The 27223-nt window shown below is 44.1% G+C and overlaps 1 protein-coding gene across 2 annotated transcripts in view; it reads left to right on the forward strand.

Moving 5' to 3' along the window:
* Window positions 1-1136: 1136 nt before the first annotated feature.
* UNC5C (unc-5 netrin receptor C) overlaps window positions 1137-27223 on the forward strand; it is a 243023-nt gene continuing 216936 nt past the window's right edge. For both annotated transcript variants that reach the window (XM_082759773.1, XM_082759774.1), the window contains exon 1: window positions 1137-1586. In XM_082759773.1, coding sequence (XP_082615899.1) covers window positions 1463-1586 — 124 coding nt within the window. In that variant the 5' untranslated portion in view covers window positions 1137-1462. The remainder of the gene's footprint in view (window positions 1587-27223) is intronic.

Below are 27223 nucleotides of genomic sequence, written 5' to 3' on the forward strand. Positions count from 1 at the left end.
TGAGACATGAGGCTGGGGAGCGTGATGTTGGGGATGTGTAAGGAGCACATGTGATCCAAAAAAAAAGCTCCTGTTCTGCAGCCAAGTTCTCCTTGTTCAGAGTTCCCTTTCCACTCAGCCTCAGGACTCAACTGCAGGGTTATGATGGAGCCTCCCAGGCCCAAACCTGCCCCTTTTTCTCACTCTGTGCCTGTTCAAAAAAAAGAAGCATTACCTCCCTGTCGCACTGCAGCTTTGTGTCAGCTGCTGAGGAGGAGAACAAGACCCCTGCAAAAACAAACCAAAATAATAACAACATCAAAACACAACAGACCCCAACCCTAGAGATGGAAATGGTCTGTAAGTCACGGGGTGGGGGTGATGGAGCCTCTGTGGGGACGAGCAGCTCCTGTGGCCCCTGGGAAACCCTCCTACAGCATCGCCACTCGCTGCTACTTTTTCCTGCCGAGGGCAGAAGGCAAAGCCAGCATGTTTGGGAAGGTGCTAGCTGCAGAAAACAGCTCTCCTTGTCTCGCAGGCAGCCCTGCGAGGTTGAGTTTCGGGGCTGGGGAAGGAGAGGCTCCCCGGAGCACCGCGGGGTGCGGAGAGCTGCGGGGCTGCAGCCCCTTGGCGCTGGCAAAGCCTGGCATGGGAGAAGCCGGGGCCGGTCACCACCTGCCTGGGCTCTGCAAAGGGAAAAGCAAGTTAGAGACAGAAACCCCAAACCGACACGAGCTCCCGGACAGCGGTAAAACCCGAGCGAGCCCCGGCCGAGCAGCGAACCCCAGCTGCGGGCGCTGCCACCCCGCTGAGCGAGATCTGCTGGAGGCGCGGCGAAGGCGGGGGGCAGGGGAGAGCATTTTGGGGGGGGCAGGGGACAGCATTTGGGGTCCGAGGGGAGGAGCCGGGGTGCCCCCAGCCTGGAGGGAGGGACCGGGGGCGTAAGGGGAAGAAGCCCCCTCGGGGACGGCTCCCCCCGGTGCAGCCCCTCGCCGTGTCCCCCACCCGGGCGGGCAGCGGGGGGCTGGCTGCGAGCGCCAGTGCGCGCCTCGCCATCCGCGCAGGGGAGCGGGCGGCGGGGGCCGGTCTGCGGCGGGTGGTTCCCAGCCTCCCCCGCCCCCTTTCCCTCTGGGTTCGCTCCTCGGCTCCTGCTCGCATTTGATCGCAGGCGGGCGGCGCAGCCCCTCTCCCCAGCCCGGCCCGGCCCGGCCCCCGCCCGTCCCCGCCCCGCGGGTTGCGGGCTGGAGGCAGCCGTGCCGAGCCGAGCCGAGCCGAGCCGTGCCCAGCCTCGCCGTGCCGTGCCGTGCCGTGCCGTGCCGTGCCGAGCCTCGCCGTGCCTCGCAGCCCTCGGGAAAGCATCTCTCCGCCGCGCTCCGCGCCCCTCCGCGCCCGGCCATGCTGTGCCGCTGCCCCCCCCCGGCCAGCGGAGCCGCCCCCCGCGCAGCCTGAGCGCCTCCGGGAAGCGGCGCTCCGCGCTCCGGCCATGGGGAAGGGGCTGGAGGGCACGGCGGCCCGCTGCGGGCTGGGACTGGGATACCTGCTGCACACCGTGGTGCTCCCCGCGCTGGCCGTCCTGGGGGCCAGCCGGCCCGGCTCCGCCGCGCAAGGTGAGGCAGCGGAGCGGGAGGGAGAGACCTGCGGGGTGCCGAGGCCAGGAGGGGTTTTCTCGCCACCCGTGAGCCGCCCCGTCCGGGCACGGGCGTGGGGAGGGTCCCCGGGAAGCGGCGTGGGACCGGAGAGGGTCCGGGGGAGCCGGGGGGCAGCGGCGGCTCCAGCCCCGCCGGGCTCCGCTTGCGGGCGCACGCCCCGGAGCGCGATGGAGCCGGAGGGAGCCGCGGCGTCGCCTTTATTTTTATTCCCCCCTGCGCCGGAGGACTGCTAAATCCGTCTCTGCCAGCGCCTGGGTGTCGGTGCCCCTGCCAGAGGGAGAGTGCCTCGCTCCGCCGTGCGCCCCGGGGATGTGTGGGGAGCATCACAAAGAGCCCCGGCGCGGTGGCACCGGCTGGGGCTGCCGCAGGGCAGGCAGGCACAGCGGGAGGCTTCTTCTCGTGCGAGCCGCTGCCAGATAAAACTTTCTCGGTGCTTTTCTCCTCTCTTCCCGGGAGTTAGAGCTCAAGTGGAAATGGTGGCTTCTGCTGGGAAATACTTTTCTGCGAGCTCCTCAGCGCCGGGGAGAGGGAGGTTGCTGCTGCATGTGGGCACAACCGCACACGGCAAGGATGTTCGGCTTCAGTAAAGCGTTTGCAAATTCCTGGTGACACGGGTAGCGAGAGGAAGGAATTTTAGAAGCCGATTTTTTTTTTTTTTTTTCCCCCTATATGCCACCAGGAAATCACAGCGCACACCGAAGCCTTGATTTGGAGGTGCTAGCGTAACGCGAGTGGAAGAATGCTGCTTTTCTCCCCCCAGCATCCCCGATGAGAGGCACTTGAGACGGCCACACAGACCTGACCCCGGGCTCTCACCCGGCCATTACAAGGCACGCTCTGCCCTGGCCTTTCTGCTCGGAGAGCCGTGTGGGTTGCTGTGAGTGCCGCTGCCCCGGCACGATTTCAGGAGCCGTAGGCTTGCTGGCAGGGGCTGGATGCGCCCTACATCGTGTCTGTGCATGTCACTGCGCGTATCCCTTCCCCGCTGGTACTTGCTCCGTCCTCAGAGTCATGTTTCCTTAATGTGCCGGGCATTTATCTCGTGGGGATATCAGAAACCTGGTCATGAAAAGGAGGTTGCAGAGAATGGGAGTACGGAATTCATTATGCGCCGTGTCACATTTCTGCATCGTTTTCTTTCCCTGCTTGGTTTCATGGTGGAGATTGGGCAGGCTTGACTTTTTGTTTTTAGAGGTTTTATTAGCACAGCGTGCGTGTAGACCGAGATGTCAGTGCCTGTGTGTCAGTCTGTGCAGACAGGGGGTGTGAAAGGGAGAAGAGCCCCTCGGGTGGCTGGACCTGGCACAGAAAGGAGCCCCGAATTCACGTGACAGATGGCCCGAGAGGGGAAGAAGGGACGTGCTGTGTCTCTAGCTGCTTCAGACCGCACGTCTCCCCACCACAGGGCACCCACACCCGCTCCGATGGCCTCTCACTGCCACACGTGTAATGCAATGCTGCTGGGCAGGAAGGATGCACACACACCTGGGGAGAGGGGAGATGAGGAGATGGGAGAAAGAAGAGGGGAAAGGGGAAAAAGTCAAGGGCCCTGATTCTGGGATGGTGCCTGTGTGGATGCTGGGCTGGAAGGCATGGGTTCAGGATCTCTGGTGGGTGCAGGTGTGCTGATGTACTGAGAGAGGGAGCAAGAGGTCCCCAGCACCGTTTTCCATTGTTTGCCACGTCACAAACTTTCCACAACCAGGTGGAAAAAACAGGGACTGTGGCCGGGAGGTAATCTTTTGGTTTTGAGTCATTTTTCCATGCCCGCTTTTATTTTCATTTCCTGTTTGCTGGAAGTGGGTGCAGGGTTTGGGTGCAGACCTGGTTTTGGCATCTTTCCCAGAGCTGGGGGATTGTCTGAGCAGTGTTTGCCTTGGTGATCTTCATGTGTGTATACGTAGTGCTTCTGTAAGGCAATGAATCAACAGTTTAACTATGCCCTCTTCAGGAATTTTTCTCACCATATAGCACTGGGCAAAGTTTCACCACTGCTTTATTTATATATTTCCAAAAATGCACAAACATTAAAGAGATCCTTACCCAACCCCATTCTCCAGTCTTCCTCCAGCTGGTCCATCTCCTCCAAAATGGAACCACTCTGCTCGTGTTTTTGTTGGTCTTCTGATTTTCAGTGGGTCTGGAGCCAGCTGGCTTGGTTTTAATCATGCAAACAATTCAGTCTTCACCTGTGATACCTTGAAAAGGAAAAAAACAACCCCAAAACAACCTTAAAGGGGTGTCTGCAAACCGCAACCACTGCCACGTAGCTATGATTTTAAGAGGTGGGGATGGGAAGAGAACAAGGCTCTATACATTTTTTTTTTCCCAGTACTTGCTGCTAATGCTATTTCTCATTTTGCTTTTCTTCTCCGTTCTTCAACCAGCTTTATCTTTTGAAGCAGGCTAGGGAAGCTGTGGGCATTGTTGGGGCTTCTGCTTTCATGCTTTCCTTTTCCATTGCTTTTTGGAAAATAAATTTAACAATTGAGTATTTGGTGGACCAGCCTCCACGCTTCCTTAAAGACAGATTCGTATCGCTGCATCCCAGAATCCTCCTGTAAGCTGTTCAGCAGACCTAAATACACTTTTTTATTAGCATTTCTTATCTTATTATCTGAAGCTGTTTCAAGTATTTTTCCGTTGTTATCAGGAGAGAACAGGAAATGGCCCAATGTTGGAGAGAGCCCGTAACTTTTAAAGGGGGGTGAATGGGGCCAGGGGGATTATTAAGCCAAAACCAACTCTGATGTGTTTTTTGCCATATCCATTACACCACTATAAAAAGCCACATCAGAAGGAGAATTCAATTGCCCCAATGTGTGAAAAAGAAGAGCAACCACCTCTGGACCCAAGCACCAACCTGTGCCCAGCATCTTTTCCTGTGGCCCCACTCTCTTTTGAGGGTTAGGTGGGACAAGAGGGAGGGTGGGCTATGTATCTGCAGTGACAAGCCATACAGACTGATACTGAAGGTGTAAGAGATGGATAGAAAAGTAAAAAGGCTGCATATTAATCAGTTTTTGTTTCAGTTTTTCCTTTACAACAAATTACTACATTTTTGACGCTTAACCCCTCAAACCTAATTAAATTAAACTGATAATTTAAGAAGAAAACTCTAAAAGAGCCATATGTGCAGATATTTGTCCTACCCCAGCACAGCCTTTATTAGCAACAGCAGCAGTTTGAAAATGTTTGGTGTGGAAAAAGTGAAACACAACATGTGAACGTACTAACCTTTTGGGGATGCACTTCGTGATTAAATACCTAAATGCATCTCGTTGAAAAAAGGGGGGGAAATGGATTTAATTCTCTTGATGCATCAGTGGACCCCTTGTATTTGGTCGTGTGGATGTAATTGTATTTGCATCAGTAAAGCCAAGCAGTATTTCACTGCAAACAGATAACCCATTTGGAACATTAATCTGTTCTAAAGGGATGTGCTCTTGCAGATCTCAGGGATGTTCACGAGTTTGGGCCGGATGTTGCAACCCTTGCTCACCCCCAGGAACGTTTTAGGACTGCAGGAGGCTTCACTGAAGGCAAGGTGGCCCCGCCAGGTTGCCTTGGCTGGCTGAGGTGTGATTTCAGCAGGGTTAAAATGAAGTCGAGAGATCCGTCTGTGGAGGAGAGAGCTTCTCCCTGGGAATAAGGGAGTCAGAATCTGGGCTTTTGTTCCATCAGCCTTCAGTAGCCAGTTACAACAGTTATTAAAAAAAAAAAAAGTGCATCAAATACAGCCCCCTTCTGATGGATTTTCAGCATTACTGTCCTTGTCATTCTTCTGTGTGGTAAGCATGCGCTAGTGCATCTCAGCATTTCACCCTGCATGTTTACACTCAGTCATTGTATATGGAACCTTTGTCACACAACTTCTTTTTTTTTTTTTTTTTTTTTTTTTTTTTTTTTTCGTAATAATTTCAAACCCCTGGTTATTCATCATAATTTGGGACTCACTTTGTGTGTGACATCCAAACTCAGAAACAGGAAAGAGCATTAACCCTATTAAAAAGATTTTCCTAATTTGATTTTCCAAACACAGCATGTCTGACAGCCGTGTTCCAAAGCCGGGCAAATCACTTCCATAGCTGGTCTGCACAGCAAGAGAAAAGAAAATGTGGGTTATATTTATTGGGCATTTTCAGATAAATACCTTGATTTTTGCACAAGTAGAAGACTGATGTTTAGAGGCAGAGTCTGCCCAGTTCAGTTGAACAGGACACAGAGCAGCATCAGTTCTCATGGTAGGTGAGAGGAGCTCGGGCTGGTAGGCCAGTAATTGAGTATTTCTGAGCTGTGTATGATTAGTTTTGTGTGTATGGAAAACACTGAGGAGAGTTGTGGTTTGAAAAGTGAAGCTACTCTTATTTCAGGCTATCAGCTAGGTAGGCTTGTTTGGAGTAACCTGATTTATATGTTTCTTGCTTTCTGGTGTCTTTCTGGATTTTTAAATCATTGGATTTTTGAGGAATCCGGTTCCCAAGTTCTGGAAAAAGGGAAACAACAGTCGCTTTTGTATCTTATAATAAACATATGTTTTAATTTATAATAATGGTGATTTTTCTAAGTAAACTTCAAAATAGTGGATGGTTAGCTGGCATTTAGACAAATAGGATTTGACTCAATGTGCGTCTCAAGCATTCAGATCACTGGTTTGTCATCTAAAACATGTCAGACCTTTGAAATAAAGGTTCATTTAATCACGAGTGCCCTTCTTGTGCAATATGTTTCATACATGTATATGGCACTGTAATAAAATAAAATGTCATTGCCTTTCCCCCTCTGTCTGTCGTCCCTTCTAGGTGGGGAGAGGAGCATATATTAGCGAAGTGCACGCATTGTTAGCCACCCAGTGGAGGTATTCCAGTTTAGCAGGCAGAGATCTTGGCACTGGTGCCAATAAAGCAGTAATTACATTGCCTGTCATTTTCATTAGCCATCTTCGCTTCCACGTTCGACTCAGAGGTATAAAACAGCGCGAGCTTTTAAAGCCTAAGTCAAGGATTAACTGTTAGGGATAAGAGACACGCGGCGGTTTTCCAGTTGGCTACAACCTTCGTCAACAGAACTGCAGAACAACGTTGTACAGAGGCACAGTTCAGTGCTAACTGCTTCCAAGGACTGAAGGGATGGCGGTGTTTGAAGTGATTTATTGTGTGTGCTCCGTAGAGCCCAGTCTCGGGAGCAGGCGCCCCTGGAGCTTTCCATCATAACATTATCCAAGAGGTGATCTGAAGGAAATGGGATTGAGTCTTCTGGGAGGCCAACTGTATGCAAAGGCAGACTTAATTTGCATCATTTGTAAGCAAGCATTTGAAATTATGGTCAAAATGGAAAAGGTTATGAAGCAGCTTGCATTGAACAAATGGAAACAACATTCCCCTTAATTTTGCACGTACTTTGTTTTTTGTTTCTCTCTATTTTATTTAATGAGGTCGTCTGCAGATATTCCAACCCCAAACTCTGGCAGTGTGATAGGGAGAGGATGTATTTAGCATTGTCATTGGTTTTATAATGGGTATGCTTAAACATTTTGCAGAACATCAGTTGTGTGGTGTGTTTTTTTTTTCTGTTTAGATCCATCTTTTGAGGGTAGGCACGTGGCATAAATCTGACTGTAAGCCGTGGGCATGCACACTTGCTGGAAAAGGTGAAGCAAAGCCCCAAACTGTGGTTGTGTTCCCGTCACTTTCCTCCAGGCTGGCTCTGCTGATCCAAACAGCATTCACAAGTACGGCACAGCGACTCACAGTGCTGGGCAAGAGCTGCCAGAGGTTTTCCCAGCTTGCCGTAACCTCGGAGATGCTCGTGCATAGCCTTCCCCCTAGGTAGTCATCACAAGAACAGCTTCCTGTTTGCTTTCATAACTCCATCCCAAATCGCATCGCACGTACGTTAAGCAGGAAGCATGGGATTTCCTCCTAATTCACCAAACACTGGGATTTGGGGAGTCCCTTTATAGCTTGGCATGTTATTATCCAAAAGCTTGAGCCGGTGGAACAAAAAAAAAAAAAAAAAAAAAAAAAAGCTTCATGTAAAAACAGTTTCACTTAAAACCAACCTTTTTATCAATATGGAAAGCTCCATGGGGGGAGAAGAAATCAATTTTGTTTATTTGCACTGGGGAAGGGGGGTGAGACTGAAAAAAAAAAAAAAAAAAAAAAGAAAGAAAAAAGAAAAGAAACCCTAATCAAAACCAGAAGAGATTCAGTTATTTTAGTGAAAAGGTCAATAATGCATTAAATATTTGCCATGCTGGCCAAACTGTTTTTACATACCCCGTCTGAAAATCTCTCAGATACTCAGTAAAAATGAGAAATAAAAAAGTTATGGAATCTTCTGACAATAACAGCTTTCATTTCCATTTCTCAAAAAAGTCCAACCAGCCTTCCAAAAAAACTCTGTTAAACTTGACTTATAGTCCTGGTTCGGCACTGGTTAAGTCACACATTTACAGCACTTTCTAGGTCTCATCCTCTTTTTTTTTATTGCACTGATTGGACTCTTATACAGACTGAGGTGGAGAGACCCAGATTCGCCATGGTGCCTGACTCGGGAAGGACAGGCAGCACTGGGTTTAGGGGACTGCCCTTGCCATTCCCCAAATACAGCTCTCCCAGCTGCTCTAGCTTGTGTGGGTGTGCAGCAATCCCATAAAAGCAGGGGCTTCCCATACATTAGTATGCAATACCGCATTGCTTAGTGCCTCTTCAAATTTCCTTTGTTATGAGTCCTACATTGGCAGAGCAAGGAGGAGACAGCAAATAAGTTGTGTATGCTCACATCAGCTAGTGGCACTGATGGGGGACATCTGAGGTTGCCTTTTCAGGATGGCTTTGCTACGTGGTTGGATTGCTGGAGATAATGGGAGGCTCTCATTTGTCACATCCCATTAATTTCCTAATTTTTAATCTGTCTTGCTGAACTGGGAGGACAGCTGTTTTTATCTCTGTTTGGTGGAGAGATGTAAGGTGAATCACCTAAGGGTGAGGAGCAAATGTGTGTGGAAGCCAAAGTGAGAACTGGAGGCTTCTGAATGCCAGAGGTGGTGTTTGGTGCTGCGGTCCCTCCTTCTACTTCTCAGCCAAGGCCAAAGATGGGGGCTGCAGAGGCCATGCTACATAAGGCTCTCAAATGCTTTCCCAATGTTGAAGTTTCTGGGTTCCCTCAGCAGTTTGTTTATATATGCTGTTATCTCAAAAAATGTATAAAAAATGAAGGGCAAACCCACACGCCATCGCTCAGAATAAGGATGCTTCCTGGAAGCCGTGTCTTTACATTGGCAGATATTTAGGGTGGGCTCATTTACTCCCGTGAAATGCACAGCATTATCCCAAATTTGCATGGAGTGATAGCAGATCCTGCGGAGGACTGCAACACAGCTGTAAATGGAATAAGGATCACCGCCTAGGGTGGATTTGTTTCATTTTGTTTTATTCTTTAACTCAGGAATATCTTATTCAACTGTACGTCATTCATCTGAATGAAGCAACTTACGCTCCAAAGGACCTTGCTGCCTTACCAGTGGCACAAGCTATGAGGTTACCCAGGCAATTAAATCAACGGCTTTTTTCTCTCCTGGAGGTAACATTATCAACAGTAATGCTAAAGAGCTTGGAAAGATTTTACTGGCCTGGCAACAGCTGAGCATTTTCTTGTTAGGTAGTTCCTCCCAATCCCTTTTTAGTTATTTTCAAGAAGTAAAGTAGCTTTATTTCTTAGCCTCATATTGAGTGAGAGGTTGAAACGTTAAGCTCTGTGGATTAATGGTGTATCCTTTGAGAGAAAGGAAAGCTTGCACATTTTCCTTGGTCCCCTGAGTGCTTGGATGTGATTGTTTGAGAAATCTTGAATTTCATCAGCTAGAGAGGAGGGAACAGGCAAGTAAACCTTGACTGATCTGTCAAAAGCGTTTGACTCCATTGCCATAGTTTTGGAAACTTGTTTGAACTCATCATTTTTCCACAGATGTTTCTTTGCTTGAATTTAGTACATATCATGTGAGGCAGGGAGAAGCGATCACTATGAGATTATTAGAAATTCAGAGATTCTTTGAGAGGTATATTCTAACCATAAACTTGCTAAAATAATGCTTGGAACGTGAATTGCTCTACCCTTATGATGTTTGGTGTGTTTATGTATTGTATAGATACGTAGCTTGTCTTATTCAGTCCCAACATATGTTTATACTCAGAAGTTTACATATTTAAAGAAAATGATGATATAGTCTCTCTGAATGAGGTTAATTGCAGTTCATTCATATCAAAATCGAGGAATACGAAGTGGGACAGAATAGCAAGTGAGACTGATTCTGTTCTCATGTGTCCGATTTGCCTACACGGACTGAAACAGAGTTGCTCCTATTTGCTGGGAGTAATTCAGAGTACACACATGCACACTCTCTTGGTCTGAATTAATTTCCCCTTTCAATAACGTATCTCCCAGTTTTGCTGGCTACTCATGGAGTTAGCACATGTATTCCTTTCGCCTCTCAGTCATACGGCATCCACGCCTTCCAACAGCAACCAGAGCCAAAAGCATAGCAGCGAGGTGTCCAGGCTGAGATTTTGGATTGTCTACAGCCAGCTGAGACTACAGTGAAACCTCTGTGGCTTGGGCTTTTCTTTTAGGATTAGGACAAAACTCGCTAGTGTTTTCAGCTAGGAGGAGATAAAGTTTCCCCTCTCAAACTTGGTCACTGCAGATCTGAAAATCTGAGTTTATTACGGAAAATCCGAGGTCTGTCCAGTTAAGGGATGGGGTTATAATTAAACGGTGCAGAATGTGCCCTTGTACCAGTGCTGTTCTCACTGAATTGGCTCATGAATTACTAGTATTCCTTGCTGTAAGCTCTTTGGCCCAAAAGCTGCGCTAGTTTTTGGCAAATCATCATGCCCATTAAAAATTCCTTTCACGCAGACGTTGCAAACATAGCTTAGGGACTTCCTTTCTGCTTCCTCACCAGTTTCTGAAGGTGAGGGTAACTTTTTCAGTCTCTTGCTGAAATAAAATGCAGCGATCTTCTTATGCGGCATATCTGTGCTGACAAGGATGCAAGTGCTGTTTTTCCTTTTCTTCCTCATTTAAAATAACTGCACCTTAGAAAATAGGAAATTCCTAATTTCTTAGCTATGAAGTAACTAGGAAGTTTGTAGCTAGAAAGTTCAGTACTTGAGGTGTCAGCGAACTATTGGTTTCCTTTATTTCCACCACCACCACCCCAGTACTTATATCAGGGAGAGACTTACACTATATGAGGCCAGGTTGTGGCCAACGAAAAATATAGCTCCATTAATTTCAAAGCCAGGACACAGGGGCTGAGCTGGTTCTGGGTTAAAAATATGTCAACACAAGAGTGTGAGTCTCCAGGATGTACAGACCTTGATCTGGCCTTCCTTTGCTGGCAAGTTTGGTTGTGTGTGTTGTTTTTTTGTTTGTTTGTTTGTTTGTTTTAAACTCAATAATTTGTACAATTCCACCTACGTGTCATGATGTGGCTCTGCTGTAGTGAGATGAATACCAAGCCCTACTTGAAAACCTGTTGTTGAGGTTCTTCCAGGTATTTTTTTTTTCTCTTGGGCTTTGTCACATTATTTTTTTTCTCTTGGGTTTTGTCACAGGTAGGAACACTGACAGCCAAATGTCACCAGCTGTAGGCAGATACCTACATAAATATCTATTACACACGAATGCATGGCAATTTCCTGCCTCAGCAGTCAGTTGCTTTTGAGCTAAAGCCCTCTACTTCTAAAAGCATGGGCTTCTGAGGCTGGAGTTAGAAATGTAACCTGGTAGCTGGTAACGAAAGTGGTAATTATCCTGGGCTAGGCTGTGGAATGAGAAATGCCGTCTCCCTTTCACAAGCACAGTAAAAAGGCAAAATTGTTCAGCTTTTGCTAGCTTTTGTGCTTTACGAGTCCTGAGTACATCTTGTGTATTAAACATAGCTTATTGGATAAAACCCACCAAATCTTGAAAACACAAGTGCTAATTTATTTACTAGCTTTGTAAACATTTCTATCATTTTGCAGTCTCCAGTGGAAAGTCTTAAATTTGCATTTATAAGAAACATTTAGGGAGAAAACTGAATTAAAATGACAAAGTGACATTGTGTGAAGTATTCATCTGCTAACATTTTACTGATGAGCTTATTTGATGAGAACTTGGTTTCATCGCAAAGATCTTTTCTCTTGGGGAAATCAACAGATGACAATAACTAGATCAAATTTTGCTTTCTATCTCATTAGTTTCACTGGATTGCTTGGGATTTACTCACCTGCAAAAGACAAGAAAAATTTGGTCTTTTGTCCTTTTTTCTTTTCTTTTTTTTTTTTTTTTCTTTTTCTTCTTTTTTTCTTTTTCTTTTTTTTTTTTTTTTTTTTTTTTCCTGTTTCTATATCTGCCACTACCAATGCAGGACATGTATGTTGCTCATGGAGACTGGGCTAAGGTTAAGTTGCTTTTAAAGATAACAGTAGATTCCAGCGTCCTTGCATTTGTTTTGTATTTGGTGACAGTCACTAAATCAGAGGAAGGAATGTTCAAACAACACGCTTGAGGAAAAGTGATTTTTATAGAAAGGGCCCATTCCTGCTAATAGCCAGTAACTGCACATAACCCCACTGACATTAAAAGTCCATTAGCTAAGCCCAGTTTAAACAGCAGCTGATGCTATGTCAGCTAAATGTACATTGGAATTTTTCATGTAATGCAGCAATAGCACTTCTGTAATTTTTCTAAAAGTATGTACATTAGGGAAAGCAAATGTCATCTGATAATAGTAAGATGAAGAGTTCACATTAAAGTAGGGAAAGTTGTAATCAAACTAAAGTTCCCATCTGGCTGCATTAACAGGAAACAAAAGTAGTTACAAGAGAAGCAAGGAGTGTCAGGTTTGTGAATTTAAGCTAAATTAGCAAATCCAGGGTACAGTCTTCTGTAACACAGAATAACCTCAGAGGTGTTTATCTGTTTGGTTCTTTACTCTGAAATAGATTATGGCCTTGTCCAGGAAAAGTTTCTACTGAAGTCAGTGGGATGCTTTGTCATGTGCAGCTCTGGGCTGCCATGGGATTTAAAAAAAAAAAAAAAAAAAAAAAAAAAAAGTTATTTGCTGGCTATTATTTAGGAAATATGTCTCATTATGGTGGTGGTGTGAAAACGTCTAGCTTGTCAAGATACTGTGTTTGTATGTCTACAGCTTTCAGTTCTAGTTAACCATTTGTACAGCAAATAGCATCTACCCATACCAGCATATCAAAAGGAGGAGGACAGGGGAGCATGGTGAGAAAATGGTGCATGTTTGTTGAAAAGAAGCATGACAGGTGTCAAAAGAGTGGAAATTAACTTGTTATTTATCTTCAAAAGCAGCCAGCAGACTAGGGACCTCATGCTTTGGTCTTGGGGCCCACTGAAGCACTGGTTAACACTCGGTTTGGCAATCAGTGCAATCCTAAAAAGTTGTTTTGAATTCAGCTTTGAAAACAGATATTGTGCTATAAAGCCCTTGTGGAGGCAGACTAAGGGTGGTTTAGTAAGCTAATGGGAGAGCTGGAAGCAGAGGGGTAATTAGTCGCTTGCTGTCATGCTCACAACCCCCTCCACCTCCTCTTTGCTATTATCAGTCCATTAGTGAAACCTTGTACAAGTACTGACAAGAGCAGAGCTTAAATACCTGATCGGGGTAGGCATACCCACAGCAAAAATCCTGCAAACGCATCCAGAGGGCTCACTTAAACTCTTAACAAACCGTGTTAATAGTGCAAAACTCTCGTATGTGTCATGAGGCTGGCTTGAATTTTTTTCTTCCCAGGCTGGAGGAGTCGACATTAGTAGCGTGCCCAGAGCAGACCATGTGTTTGTGAACCACAGACTTTAAGGAGAGTAATTCAATTGCATTTTTTTTCCCTTCTGGAACATAACATGTAAACATATTACTGAACTAAAGCCTGGCTTTCATTACAAGCAGTAACTTTTTCATGTTGACAGATTTTCACATGGAAAGCTTTACTGAAAATGAGAGGAGACTTTTCTTGCCATCATTAGTTCTTGCTGCTTAGTGCTTTTATCAAGTACAGTAAAATACCATTTGAAATTAATTCCAAGCTTATATGGACATGTTTAATATAATTACCAAACAAAATCCTGTTTACTAACATATTGCTTGTGAAACCAGTCTGAATAATCTGGTCTCTGGCACACATGAATCAGGCAGTAATAACAGCTGTAAATATTTCACAATATACTTAGAGTGCTTTGATTTTAATACTGAATCCACTTTTGGGTTTTAAGGATAAAACATAGGTCAAAATTGACTTTTCCCATATGTTTCTGCCTCCTCTCTTGCACTATTCCTCCTGTAAGTTATTAAAAAAAATCATTATTGTATTTGCTTATAAAAAAAATAAATATATACACTTTCATGTGCTGGGAGAATTATGTAATTGAATTATGCTGGAGCTAAGAAAGCGATGCTGTTCACATTGGCATGGGACTCTAATACAGTCATGATTTTTTTTTATTGGAAAAAGCATTGCAATGCCAATACTTTTTGTCTTTCTGAAAGTTTTGCTATTTTTATCCATCTGGATGTCTGTCTGTTGTATGCCAAACCTGAACCATGTGCATAATCAGCTTCTACTCACACTCTTACGCAGATAATTCAGAGCCCCAAAGGGCTGTGAAAGCCTAAGGTGACCAGAAGTTTGCAGTCGAGCGTTGGGAGACTTGTGCTGTGTACTCGGCCCAGTTTTGCTGGGAAGACTTTGAGCCTGTATTTCAATAGAAAAAGGGAAGGGAGACCAACAGTCTGTCTACAACAGAAATTTGGGGTTGCATGAGGCTGCTAAACAGTCTTTATGAGTTAGGATTGTGCACACAATGTGTTCGGTTCAGCGGATGGCTTTGACATTTCGTAAAAAGATTTATAGTCACCCCTCAAGTCATTTTTCCCTGTCCCAAACAAAGACACTGAAAAACAGTAATGTAAACCAAAACATTTTGCAATTTTTGTTTACTTTGGAATGTCCTTTACCCTGCAAAGTGAAATAAGAAATAAAGCAACCAAAGTACCATTTTGAAAGACAAATTTGGAAAGCGTTCACTTGGGGGAATTTTTACCTTTGTTCTGCAATTGGATTCCCTCAGTAAGTTGACATAAATTGGCAAATGTTTTGGCGATTGCATTCTTTGAAGGAACTAGTAGTCTCCAGAAATATGCCAGGCTCTTTCAGGAATGCTCTCTGCTCTGAGCCATGAGCTTCTTGAACTTCCCTCAAAACGAAGAATACAACCCAAAATTGTTATCAGTTAAGTGGAAATGTTAGGAGATGTTTTAGAAGAAGACCTTTTTCCTACCTCCACTTTCAATACTCAGAAGTTGGCTGTGAACAAAAAACAAAGCCTGGGATATGTTCAGGTGCTCGAGGTGTGTGTCCATGCAAGGCGAGCAGAGGACAGATGGAAACTGCAGGGTGTCTTTGCTGGTTTCCATGCATTGGGTGGCAGTAGACAGGTGTTGGTTACAAGGGTAATGTACTGGTGGCCTCTGTGGGGAGAGGCCAGGGCTGACCCACAGGAAACAAAGCCAGCTCCAATGAAGCCACTGCAGGATCCAGCTGAGCCCACCACCCATTGCCTCTGTGAAAATATATTTAAGAAAGGGCAAAAGCTCTGGACAAGCAGAGCGGTGAACACCCAGGTGAGAGAAGAAGGAGAGGAGGAGGTGCTCCAGGTGCCAAGGCAGAGCTTTGCCTGCAGGCCATGGAGAGGACCATGGTGGAGCAGGTTGTCCCTCTGCTGCCCATGGTGAACCCACGCTGGAGCAGGTGTATCCTGAAGTACTACTGCCTGTAGAGCAAAGTTAAAAACACTGTATTGCTTGTTTTCTTAAGTGAAAGACCAGACTTCACCTAACTTTGCCTTGCTTTTAGATGCTCAGTGTGTTAAGATACATTAATGTATTTTCATAAATGTTGTCATCATCTTGTGATCAATATCAAGCATCACTATCAACATATGGGCACCTAGGAACACATAACTATGGTTTGCAAAGGTGTAAATATACAATGTGCAACAAGTCATTGTCTCTAGGGAGATTACAGGGCTTCCTATATGCAACATATTGATTTTGGAAAGCTGAAGTCCCAGTTCTCTGTTTTCTGTAGTATGAGACCTTGCACTGAAGGTTTCGAGAACATTGCAGTGTATGAAAAATATCAAGTTGCTTTTTTATGTGCATGTGCAGGCCAGGCTGTATCCACTGTCACTGGGAAATTATTAGTGTGCATGAGTACATAACCGCAAGGACTTTCTGGGCTGAAATAGCTCAGGTAAGCCTACGTGGTTTCTTCCCACAGATGCAACTGAAAGGCTCATGCAAATCTGTTGTAAATCTGTTGGCCATGAAATGTTGTTTGAGAAGATGCACTTACCTGCAGGGTAAAGAGTTGTCCAGAGAATAGCCCTAGGCCCAAAATTCAGTTCTCCTGACTTGTGCTCTGGGTTGTTTACCGTGGAGTATCAGGCGATGTGACCTTTACTTTTCAGCTGCCACCCTTATCTAATTGGCAATACAAGGCTTCCCATAGTAGCCAAAACACTTAATGAGAAATTATGCAATGCTATATTTTCATGACTTGAGGGCCACCAAGTACAACCTGTGTGTATGAAAACCACATGGTTTAGGAGCACGGGTCTGGAACTGGGGAAGGGCAAAGGTGTTTTGTTTGGAAAGGAAATGGACACCAACTGGTTTATGTATACACATAAATGCATATTACTGTATTGAGGTGCGCAGGTAAATTGTGTGTACCACTTAGCCCCATCTGTTCTTCATAAGTTTCAGTCCCCAGGCTGTAGTTTTTGAAACTTCCGATTATGCTTAGATTTGCTGATTTTCTAGGTGAAAGAGCTGGCCTTCAGCAAAAGTGTTTGTCTCTGGTGCTCTCACTGTGTCTGAAGCAAAGCAGCTTCCCTGAGTTCAGCGCGTGCCTCGGTGCAGCACCAGCTGAGGACTGTTAGCAGCTACAGTTTCTGCAAGAGTGTATTCACTGGGGAGAGATTTCTATCTTGTCTGTTGAGATGGAAAAGTTGCCGTGACTCTACGAATGCTTTTTTAAAAAAAAATGAAATAAAGGAGTAGAAGCAGCAATGTACATCAGAGAGCAATTCTAATGTTAACAAAGAGTCTTTGCCACTAAAATGGGGAGGAAAATGTTTCTATCTTTACAAGATCTTGTCCTACTTAAAAGAATAACAACAATAACAAAAAGATAGGCATCTAGAGCAGCAATTATTGGGTAAAATGTTTTTATATGACTGCTAGTTATTTGGGTCTCTCTTATTTTTTTATTTTATTCTTTTTAAGCATAGCTCACAGAAATTTTCTTGGAAAGTTTTTGCAGCCAGCCATCACCCCATCAAAGCAAAGCCTCTGCAAATCTCATAACTAAAAGGTGTGTGCACATTGCCCCAAAATGTCACCCTGCTGCTGATCAGCAAGTGAGGTGAACTTTTCCCAGCAGGTCTCTGTGCCATCGAGGCTGTCGCTCTGGCTACTGCAGTGGCCGGTCACTGTTGGCCAGCTTAGAGGGTATTTACAAAAACAACATTAAAACTGTATTTTCCTCATTAGCTTTTTTTGCAAAGTAGGCAACAGAAAATTAAAGCAAACAAAAATCAACCTGATTAGGATTAGTGGTTTCAAATACTAATTAGTAACAGTAGAAAAAAAACCATCTCCCTGAAGAATTAAGAGTTTTGAATTCATTACCTTATTTATTTTCATTTCCCTGGGTGGTAAGACAGATACTGCATTGTATCAAGGAGCTAAAGCATCCTCTTTCCCCCAGAACATATTTATAAAGATGAAGCACAAAGCAAGCATTCTATTTAACTTGCATGAAGACTTGGGATGGGAACAAACGTATTTATGGGATTTGAGGCTAGGGAAAGGCAGCATTTTGATCCTCCAGCTAAACAGAAACGTGTTTTGGGGAGCAGGGTAGTAGTGTGCATTTCGGAACTGATTCTGAAACCCACGGCAGACGCAGGCACACGCAGGTGGTCTGGTTAAGGTTACTAAAGCATGTTATGCATTATGCTACTTGAGGCAACAAAGGGAAGATTATTATAAAGAAACCACTCCTTTCTGTGTGGACACCGGCGTACACAGAGCTAACTTGTCCTGCCTAATTACCGCAAGGGCTTGTGCAGTGCTCTTTTACTGGTGCTTGTTTGTAATCAAGTGGGCTGAATGGTGCCCTGACATAAAACAGAGGAAGTGGTTAGGAGACAGGCTTGTAATTACCAGCAGCAGGTGCCCATAAAGAAATGCCAGCGAGATGTTTGGAGAGGCAAAAATGCTGCTTTGGGAAAGACCACAGGACCCTCAGTTCAGCCTGGAAGGCAGTTCAGGAGGATCTGAGGCAAGCAGAGAACTCCTTGAAAACCAAAAGGAAAGTCACGTGAATTGAAGGGCTCTTAAAGTAAATGTTTTACTCTCTGTATGATTTTATCTGTAGCTTTGTAGCTAAAAAGCCTATTAAATAACAAAGTACTTAAAAAAAAAAAAAAAAAAAAAAAAAAGACAAAAAATTAATATTTCCACCCAGTTATCTCTTGAAGTAGTGTGGGTGTCTTTTTAAGGGAGTCTGTTCTTTATTCATCCAAAAACTATTTCAGATGGGGGGGTGAGAAGTGGAGGGATCACTCTGAAGAACAATTTTCCAAATGGATCCATTTAGCCACTACAGAGGATACCAAAGGGTCATTATTGTCTCTGAATGCCAGAGGAAACTGTAAAACCAAACAAGGGAAAAAAAAATAAAGAGAAAAAAAGGGGGAAGCGTACAAGCAGACAAGGTGTCTGAGTGAGAGTTTTGGAGCAAATCAGAAGGGAAGTCTTGGTAAAAAGACCACGGACCAGGCCCCTGTTTTTACTCTGAGCGCAGCTGCCAAGGCAGGGCCATTTGTTATCAGCAATTCTCCAATTCGGGTGCTAGGACGGGGGTCATTGTGGTGTGCTTGCTGGATACACTGAGCTGTAAATTACGTAAACAGAACTGATAAAGTTGATTTAAGCATTTTTGGGCTTCATCCACAGGGGAAGATATCAAAGGAAAATGTAAAGCATAAAAGGGAGTAAAGGCACAGTTCTGTACAAGGCCCTTCTCTTGCGAGCAGTCCTATTAACCTTTCAAGTGTGAAGAGGCTTTCACAAGTATCTGTTCAGTGTGAGTAATCCCATGCCTCTACACGCAGCTTTGCAAGGTTGTGGCCTAACAAGAGTGGTCCCACCAAAGTTTTCTAACAAAATGAGGAACAGCCCCTGAGGAAGGATTTCAGGTCAGGAACACCTCTGAAGAATTATTAACCTAAACTCACTGTTACGGGAGTGGAGCTTGCATCAGAGAAGTTTTGATGATGTCTATTGATTACATTGTGTTTTTTTTTTTTATATTGGTGTGCAAGGAGCTTTATCGATTCTCTTTTATGAGTCATTAATGAAATCTATAGAAGCCTAACAGGATTATATAGTTAACCTTGGCAAGATTGTCTGCTCTTTTTACATACGCTGAAAAAGGAAAAATACAATGTTCCTTTCTGGCTGTTTAAATTATGTGGGAGTGAGTGAATTTCATGGAATCAAATACCTTTTAGCACAGAAAGAGAGTGTGATGCATCTATACTACCCCATTAATTCCAAAATGTGCTTAGCAGGGAGTTTGGGGGAATACTTTGTTTCCCTGCCTAATGGTACCACATATTTATCGCTATGAAAACAAGCAGAGAAGTCGATCACTCATTGCGCGTGCCAGAACTGCCTGCCACGTTCACAATGGTGGTATGTCAAGGCTCGGTCCCACTTGAAAAGAACAGGCAAGATTTATTCTGGAACTGTACCAAAATGGACCAATCTTTCTCAAAAATATGAAGCTGGGATCAATTTTGCAAAGTTAAAAAAACAGTAGTCCCACACTTGACCCAGTATATTATGCTAACAGAGGAAGAAATGTAAAGAGCTGGGTGTATCTATGGATTTGGCTTGGTTGAGCATTAAACATGATACATTGGATTAAAAAATTACCCACTAACTTAAAAAAAAAAAAAATCATAATAAAATTTGGGAAGTTTTGAATGTATTATTTTATTCTACACTATTTCCTTATACATATTTAACTTTTTATACCACTTAAATTAATGAAGGCCATCTTGGCAGTGAAGTGCGAAGCGGGGATTGCTTTGCGTGGCGAGAGCTCAGATCACGCTCATCAGAAGCTCAGGAAGCCTTTGAGGGAACATTATGCATTTTTATCTGCAGTAGGAAAAACATACCAGAGACAGGCAAGTATAATTATCTCCATTTCTAGATGGAAACCAGAAGAGTGGGAGGCAGGACTGGAGATTCAGCAGACCCTGCAATTCCGCTCTGGTGGGCTTACAGAAAGCATGGAAGTAATTTGTGGTGTGAGAATGGCTGGCGTTGCTTGTTTCCATCCAAAGGCCATGGTGAATATAGGAATCACTGGGTTTTTACACCACAGGCTGCTTCGTGACCAGCCTTGCTGCCTCTTGATGGCTTTGTCCATGCCACTTGTCCTCAGCGGGCGGTCAGTAAGCTGCCGGTGCAGTCAAAATTAGAAGGGGGGTCTCATAATCCTTTTCTTCCCACTGGATGGACAGTCTTCCCAGGGCATTTACAAGACTGTTCTTCCTGCTGTCGTGAAACCAGAGGCTAGAAGTTACTGTTTTTCTCAGCTCATTAAATGGGTACAGGTCAGTTCTCCTTCTTGCATTTTTTAAGTTGTGTTGTACGCTCTAGTGCTGGTTTGGGTTCTGGGTAATGACAGTGACGGCTCTGGTGTTCGTAAAATGATGTCAGTGGTGGAGGACAGAGATCTGACGTACATTAGACTCCCTTTATTTCCTCCAGTGGAAGATGTTATCTAGAAAATCCATTGCTTGGATCTCCCTGGGTGGGAGCACCTGCAGAAGCCAGCTGGAGTAATCTTCTGAGCTAGCATACGAAAACTGCAGGATTATCTGAACAATGTACCTGAAGTGCATTACTGCATCCAAGGGGGAGAGACAGACATGTTACCTTTTGTTTTCATGTATAAGTAACACAAAAAATAAGGGTTTGGTTATTTTTCTGTTAATTGAACATTTTGGTTAAGTTTCCTGGCAGTTTGGGGATGTCAGTGCATTAGTAGCTTTATGTATTTAAAAGACAAAGATGTTCAGATACCTGCTAATATTTAGTTTCTAGTTCAGTTAAGCTCCTGAATTCTTTTATTTACTGATCAAGCTAGCATTTAGGAAAAAAGGACCCTGTAAGTATGTGGACCCTGGCTGTCCACATCAGTAAGAGCACAAGGAGTAAGTACAATTAAATACACCGTCTCCAGGTAGGTTCTCAGGCAGTGCGTTTCCGAGAAGACAGCACTCCTGGTTTTGTAACAGAAAACAATGAAGAGGGAGAGAGAGAAAAGCAAAAAGACAAATGGGTGGTTGCAGAGATGAAGACATATAGTTGGGATTAATCAATCCTTTGCTAACACATGATGTGCTCCAGAAACAGCTGGCTCTTCTTCCTGGGAGTTCACAGTAAGCAAACGGCTTGGGTGGTTCGGCTGGGGGTAGGAGAGAGGGTGCTGAGCTGTCTAAAAATGCTCCTACACAATCCAGCTGACACCAGCAACGAGTGCAAACAAAGCTGCTTGCTGCTGCCAGGCAGAGGTGGGAGCACGCAGCAGCCGGGGGAAGCGTTTGCAGCCCTGGTGGCTCAGCTGCCTCCGTCCCCGATGAGGTGTGCTGGCACCTGCGTGCTCGCAGATGAGCCTGTGCTGAGTGCTGGTAGCATGTCTATCAGGGAAATGAAAGCTGGTGTGAGGCTTTTTGCAGCAGATGTTGCTGCATAGCTCGCTGTCTGGGCTTTGCAGATTGCCAAGGTGACGGAGTTAGGAAGCAGGGGCTAGTGGAAAGGGGGTAACAGGACTTGGCCTGTGGTGGAGTCTGAGAAAGTCATGGACCATTTCCGAAAGCCTCGCCCCAGCTCTGCAGACCGGGCACACCTTCCTCTAGCCCTGCTGTGTCCTCCCGCCCAGCTCCTCTTAGGAGGCTGCACATCCATTCCTATTCAGAAGCTCCTACCCGTATTTTGGCATTTCTTGCTCTTTCGAAGTCAGGAATTGATGACCCATTTTATAAGGCTGTCAGTTTTTATCTTTCCATTGATACGCCACGCTTCTCTGGACAGGTTGGAGCTGGTAGCTTCTCCCAGCTAAATGAGGTTTCTATCTGCTGTTGAGTTTGAGAATATCTTTTTACTACTTTTTTATTATTATTATTTTTATTTACTACTGTATTATAGACCTTCAGGTCCGGGTGTGTTTCCTTGAATCTCAAAAATGGCTGTTTCCTGCAGAGAAGTACTGCTGGGGCAGGGTACGGCAGCACTGGTACCAAATGTGATTTAAGAGGCAAACCACATTCCCCACAAACTCAGAAGCTGGGGTAAAAGCCCGGGTAGACATGTCCCATATACTTGCTCTTGTTTGACTTCTCTCAGAAAGAATATTTATTTATTTATTTATTTATTGGAAGCATGGAACAAGAGTTTGAGCTCTGTACAAACCCTTATTAGCTACAAAATGGGACTCTACAGGAGCCTTTAAAGTATGTCTGACTTTCAGCAGTGTACACACTGATGGGATATAACGGTGAGCACAGGAGATTCCCCCAGACCTGTCCTCTCTATCCCATTAACAGCAGTTACACTGCTGCTGTCTCCTGGTACTGCCACAGAGCGTGGCTATGGCACTGCAGGGAACATCCCTGCTGAGACAGCTTTCACAGAAGCATCCCTGCCTGTGCACGATCTCCATCGCTCCCTCTTCCTCTTCTTTCCCTTGCATGGCTCTTTGCAGGCTTTGTGTGACGGGTCCCGTGTTATTCACAGCCTCCAGGACACCCAGATAAGCAAATCTTGCAGAAGATGCCCCAGATACTGGTGACTGTCACTGCTGCAGCAGGTAATGCTCCATGCCTTTACCCTAAGAAGCTGCACGGCGTTTCTGCAGGAGGCCAGCTCAGCTCAGTGCTTTCCACAGAAGATTACCTGTAACAAAAATCCCTGGTCTGCAGCAAATGCAGAACTCAGTGTGGTACATCTATTCACTTTCCCGTGCAGGCAGGGAGAGTTGGTTTTCAGTGCAAAGTGAATTATCTCCTTGTAATTCACACTGCAGGGATCACCTGTGCTGGTTGCTTCTGAAACAGACAGCTGGAGAAATGGGATTTGGGATTGGCAAAGATGCGGTCGGGGTTTTTGGCACGTGGCATACTTCTGCTGCTCGTGCACAAACAACAGGGCAGGGGTTTCCCATTACAGTTCATCCTCTTACGTTCACTGAATACATAGATAAAAAAAAAAATCACCAAGGCAAAGTTTCTAAAAAGAACTTTGAGTTTTGTTTGTTTGTTTGTTTGTTTTGTACTGATTTTACCTGGCACAAGAAGATTTGCATTCCTTCCCTCTTTTTTATTTCTTCCTTCCAAGCTTCCTTCCAAGCTCCCTTCCTCAGGAAGCTACATAGCCTATGGATATTAGATTATTTCTCCCAAATGCTGCAGTAAGTACTACTCAGGATGAAAGGCAGAGAAGACTGATAGAGTTGCGCTCACCTTGGGCTGTCAACCACCTGGCTGCCTTTCAAGCAGCCTGACTAGGACTTCTGTGCTGACAGACACTTCTCCTCTGTCCCTGTAGAAAACATTGTTAGGGTTACAACGGTCAGGACCATCTTTTATTTGCCTTTTGCATTCAAGATGAGATAATTGAGGAATTTCAACTGCTGATAAAAACTGCAATGCCGTTTTCCCCTATTTTTGATTGTGGTCCTTTCTGCTTGGTGAAATACTGTATGTTTAAATGGGTAAAATTATGGACCACTTATGTCCTGCTTAAACCATTCCAGTAGGAATTCAACGTTGTTTAGATTTTGTATGGGATTTTTGGAATATGAATTAAAGTCAGAAATGTCGCAGTGTAGGAAAAAGACTTAGGATTTTGTTCTGTTCTTAAAAGTCTTTCATTACATAGTTTACTGCTTTAAATCTTATATTGTGATTATTGCACGTACTTCTGTTGGCTTAAGAGGCTGCTTTCAAACCTGCCTGTCTGTCCAGCAGATAACAAATCTGCTTCAATCGATTCATATATGGTACAGTACTTGATACTGCAAATAAATCTGATTCAGCTAATTTAGGTGTGATAGAGCAAATGTTTGAGTTGAGGAACTGGAGTCATATATTTAATATAACTGTCCACTTCTGGTGACATGGATGAGCTGTGCTTTACATGTCTTTGTCTTTCTGTGGACTACTTGAAGTGTTAGGTTAGGCAGTCAGTTGTGTATTAATAATGTATTGAAACTCAATTATCAGGACAACAACAGCTTTCAGAAGCGACAGCTGAGTGATGCCTCCTAGCTTTTCTCATACTGTAAAGACATGTCTCAGTGGGAAAACAGTGGGTGTGTGTTCTCTAGGATGTATTAGCCCCATTTATATGGTCATTACAAGAAGTTAAGAAAAGGTGGGCGTGCTCTGGAGGAGAGCTGTGGAATGAAGTTTCAGAGATAAATGCTGCAACATGAGGCACAGGAGCAGCAAGCAGCAACGCTTCCTCCATGCTGTCCAGTGGCTATGATGTGCACAGAGTGCCAATCTCCTAGCAAACCTTATTCACAAAAGACTCATTATATTGGTTACATTTGCATAAGTGATTAAACTATCCGATCCTTGGGCATCAAACCCAGCACAACAGTTAGCTATCTTTTTTGCCGTTGTTGTTTAGGAGGTTATTTGTATGTTTGTGACAACACACAAAGCTTCATTGGCAAGTTTGGGTCAGTGAAGAAGAGTTCCCTAGCCATTTGGAATCTCCTTGCCAAAATATTTGTGCTGTAGATTTGCTCTCTGACTACAGAAATGCACGTTGACTATTTTGTATGTAGACTTGACCAATGAAAACATCTAATTGAGAACTGGCATTTTTTCTTACTTACTTATTTATTTATTTATTTATTTTAAGACACACTGCTAGAGATTGCTCTCTGCTTCATATGTAAATAACATGCATTGTGGCTGTCTGTTCTCACTATTCCCCAAGCAAAGAACAAATGAAAGCAGAAATATGTTAAAGCATGTTAGATTGCTCGAGCATAGCCTCAGCTGTTCCTTCCAATTTCTTCTTTTATGACTATGTAAAACAATTCTTAAAAGTTAATTTGCTTCATTGTCTACCCCCTTCCTCCCCTCACTTCTTCCAAATATTCTGGAATTAAATTTGAATCTTCTTGAGGTTTCTAAAACCTTCAGTTAATTTGTGTGCTTTCTGTTGCAATGTTTTGTTTTACTGTGTTTCTGCATATTGTTTTGATGGGCAGTCCTGACAGAGCAGCAGGTTTGCCTCTGGTGATGGTCCTGAAAGTCAGGAGAACAAAAACAACCATCCACAACAACCCCTTTTTGAAAGTTTCCAGCTAAATTCTGCCGACCATTTTCATTAGCTGTCCTGACAGCTATCCAAATATTTTGTTGCTTCCCTGGACGTTGTTGATAAGGCTGATGCTGTCATTAGTTGTAATGCTTTTTATCTCCCAGAGCAAACAGAAGTGTTAATGTGGATTAGCATATTTGTCAGTATGCTTTAATTTCTGTGACTCTTTCAATCATATTCACTGCTATTTGGGAGCAGCTGGTTAAGGTAGTATTCAAACTATTTGTGAATTCTTCGAGCCTGTTGAGCTGTAGTGCGATTGATCATTTGTCTGAAAATTTGTATTAAAAATGTATTGCATATCAAAGGTGTGTCAGCAGAACACTTATGATTTACTATTTTCTAGCACTAGAAAACAGAAATGGCTCTTAATATCTTGTATGTCTTGCCAACTAAAATGGTATATTGCCAGCACAAGGAGTTTGTGAGTAAGGTGTGCATAAAAATTCTCCATGAAAATAATTCTGTGGATACCGGCAAACAACAAACATAACTGAATAATACTCAGGTTGGATTGTAAATTATACTAAGAAAGAAATAAGGCGATATATAACTTCTAAAGAAGAACATGATAATTCATTTTTTGTCACTACTTTATCTTCTTGCTGCCATTATTCAGAGCCAATCAGAATTACTGTAGTCATTTCAAAACGCGTGTCTGAGTTACTGACCCTCAGGAAGCACAAATCTGAACTGAGCTGTTCTCACCTTTGACTTATACTGCACATAAAAGGCAGTTGTTTTTTATTTTATTTTATTCCATCTTATTTTTTAATGCAACAAGCTAAAAGAAAAATGAGAAGGCTTGTGCAGCTGAAGTTGAGAAGTTTGAGAAAGTCAGGCTGGTACATGAAGCAGGGATAGTGGCACGAAGGGAGAAATGGCCCAGCAGGAACAAACTCTGCCTCGGCAGAAGCCAGTACAGAGGCATCAGGGCAGGACTTTACTCTGTGCGTTTAGGGTATGCCAGTGTGAAGCTACAAGTAAATGGGTATGTCTGCTTTCCAAAAGGAAAAAAAAAAAAAAAAAAAGAATAATAATGCATTTCAATGGCAGAGCATGGTTTGTTTTTCAGAACAGGACAGAGAGTGCTGATTTTCAGCTCTCTTGAATTTGTACCCCTGAGGGTACATGAGAAAATCAGAGGAGAGGAGAGGGAGAGACAAAAGCAAATGAAAGATGTTAGTATGCTCTCCAGTTCCAGTTGTAATGATTTCTTCCCTCACATTCTGCTTGTACCATCACATTAAGCATTGTACCTGAATGCACACCAATTCTTCATAATTGCAAATACTTGTTTAGAAAAAACAATTCCAAATATTTAAAATCTAAGGGAGAAGAACAAATAAACAGTATAATCTGTGAGGCTTCACATAACCCCTTTTTTTCCTTTAAAGAAAAAGGGGAGGGGGAGAGAAAGAGGGCAAGTCAGATGAAGGAGCACTGGTCAAAGTATCTGCAGAGCTGATAAGCAGTGGGAGGCTGTGCAGCGCTTGATGTATTGGGAGTGAGCACAGGCGGTGTTTCTTGAGGGACTGTCAGTGGTGACACTCAGACACGGCTGAAAGGAGCTTGGGCTGTCTCCCCTTCGGAGAACTAGCAGAGCCAGAGCCTCCCTCTGGTATTTTATCAGTGCCTGCATGAGGAGTGCCAGCTTACACCAAGTAACACATCCACTATCTCACTTGACTTTTTCTTCCCCCTTTAAGTCAAGGAGAATCAGCTCTCGGAGCACAGATAGCGTGCTCTGTGATTACAGCGGATGTAGTCACTAACATCTTGCAGCTGTTTTATAGTCCCTTTTATCCATTTCACAATGAAATTCCTCTCTTTGTTGCCCATAATTTATTTTATTTTCACCTAAACCTGTGCTCTGATGAATACCTTCTTTATAGGACATAAATTAGTCCGTTTTATCAGTCCTTAATAAATGTTCAATAACAGCTCTATGTGAAGTTAGCAGGATTTTTATGAACTGGTTTAGCAGAAACAAGATAGAGTATGTAGTGAACATTTACCTACGGAAGCC

This window comes from Aythya marila (genome assembly GCF_965140915.1).
Source record: "Aythya marila genome assembly, chromosome: 4".
NCBI classification, from domain to species: domain Eukaryota; kingdom Metazoa; phylum Chordata; class Aves; order Anseriformes; family Anatidae; genus Aythya; species Aythya marila.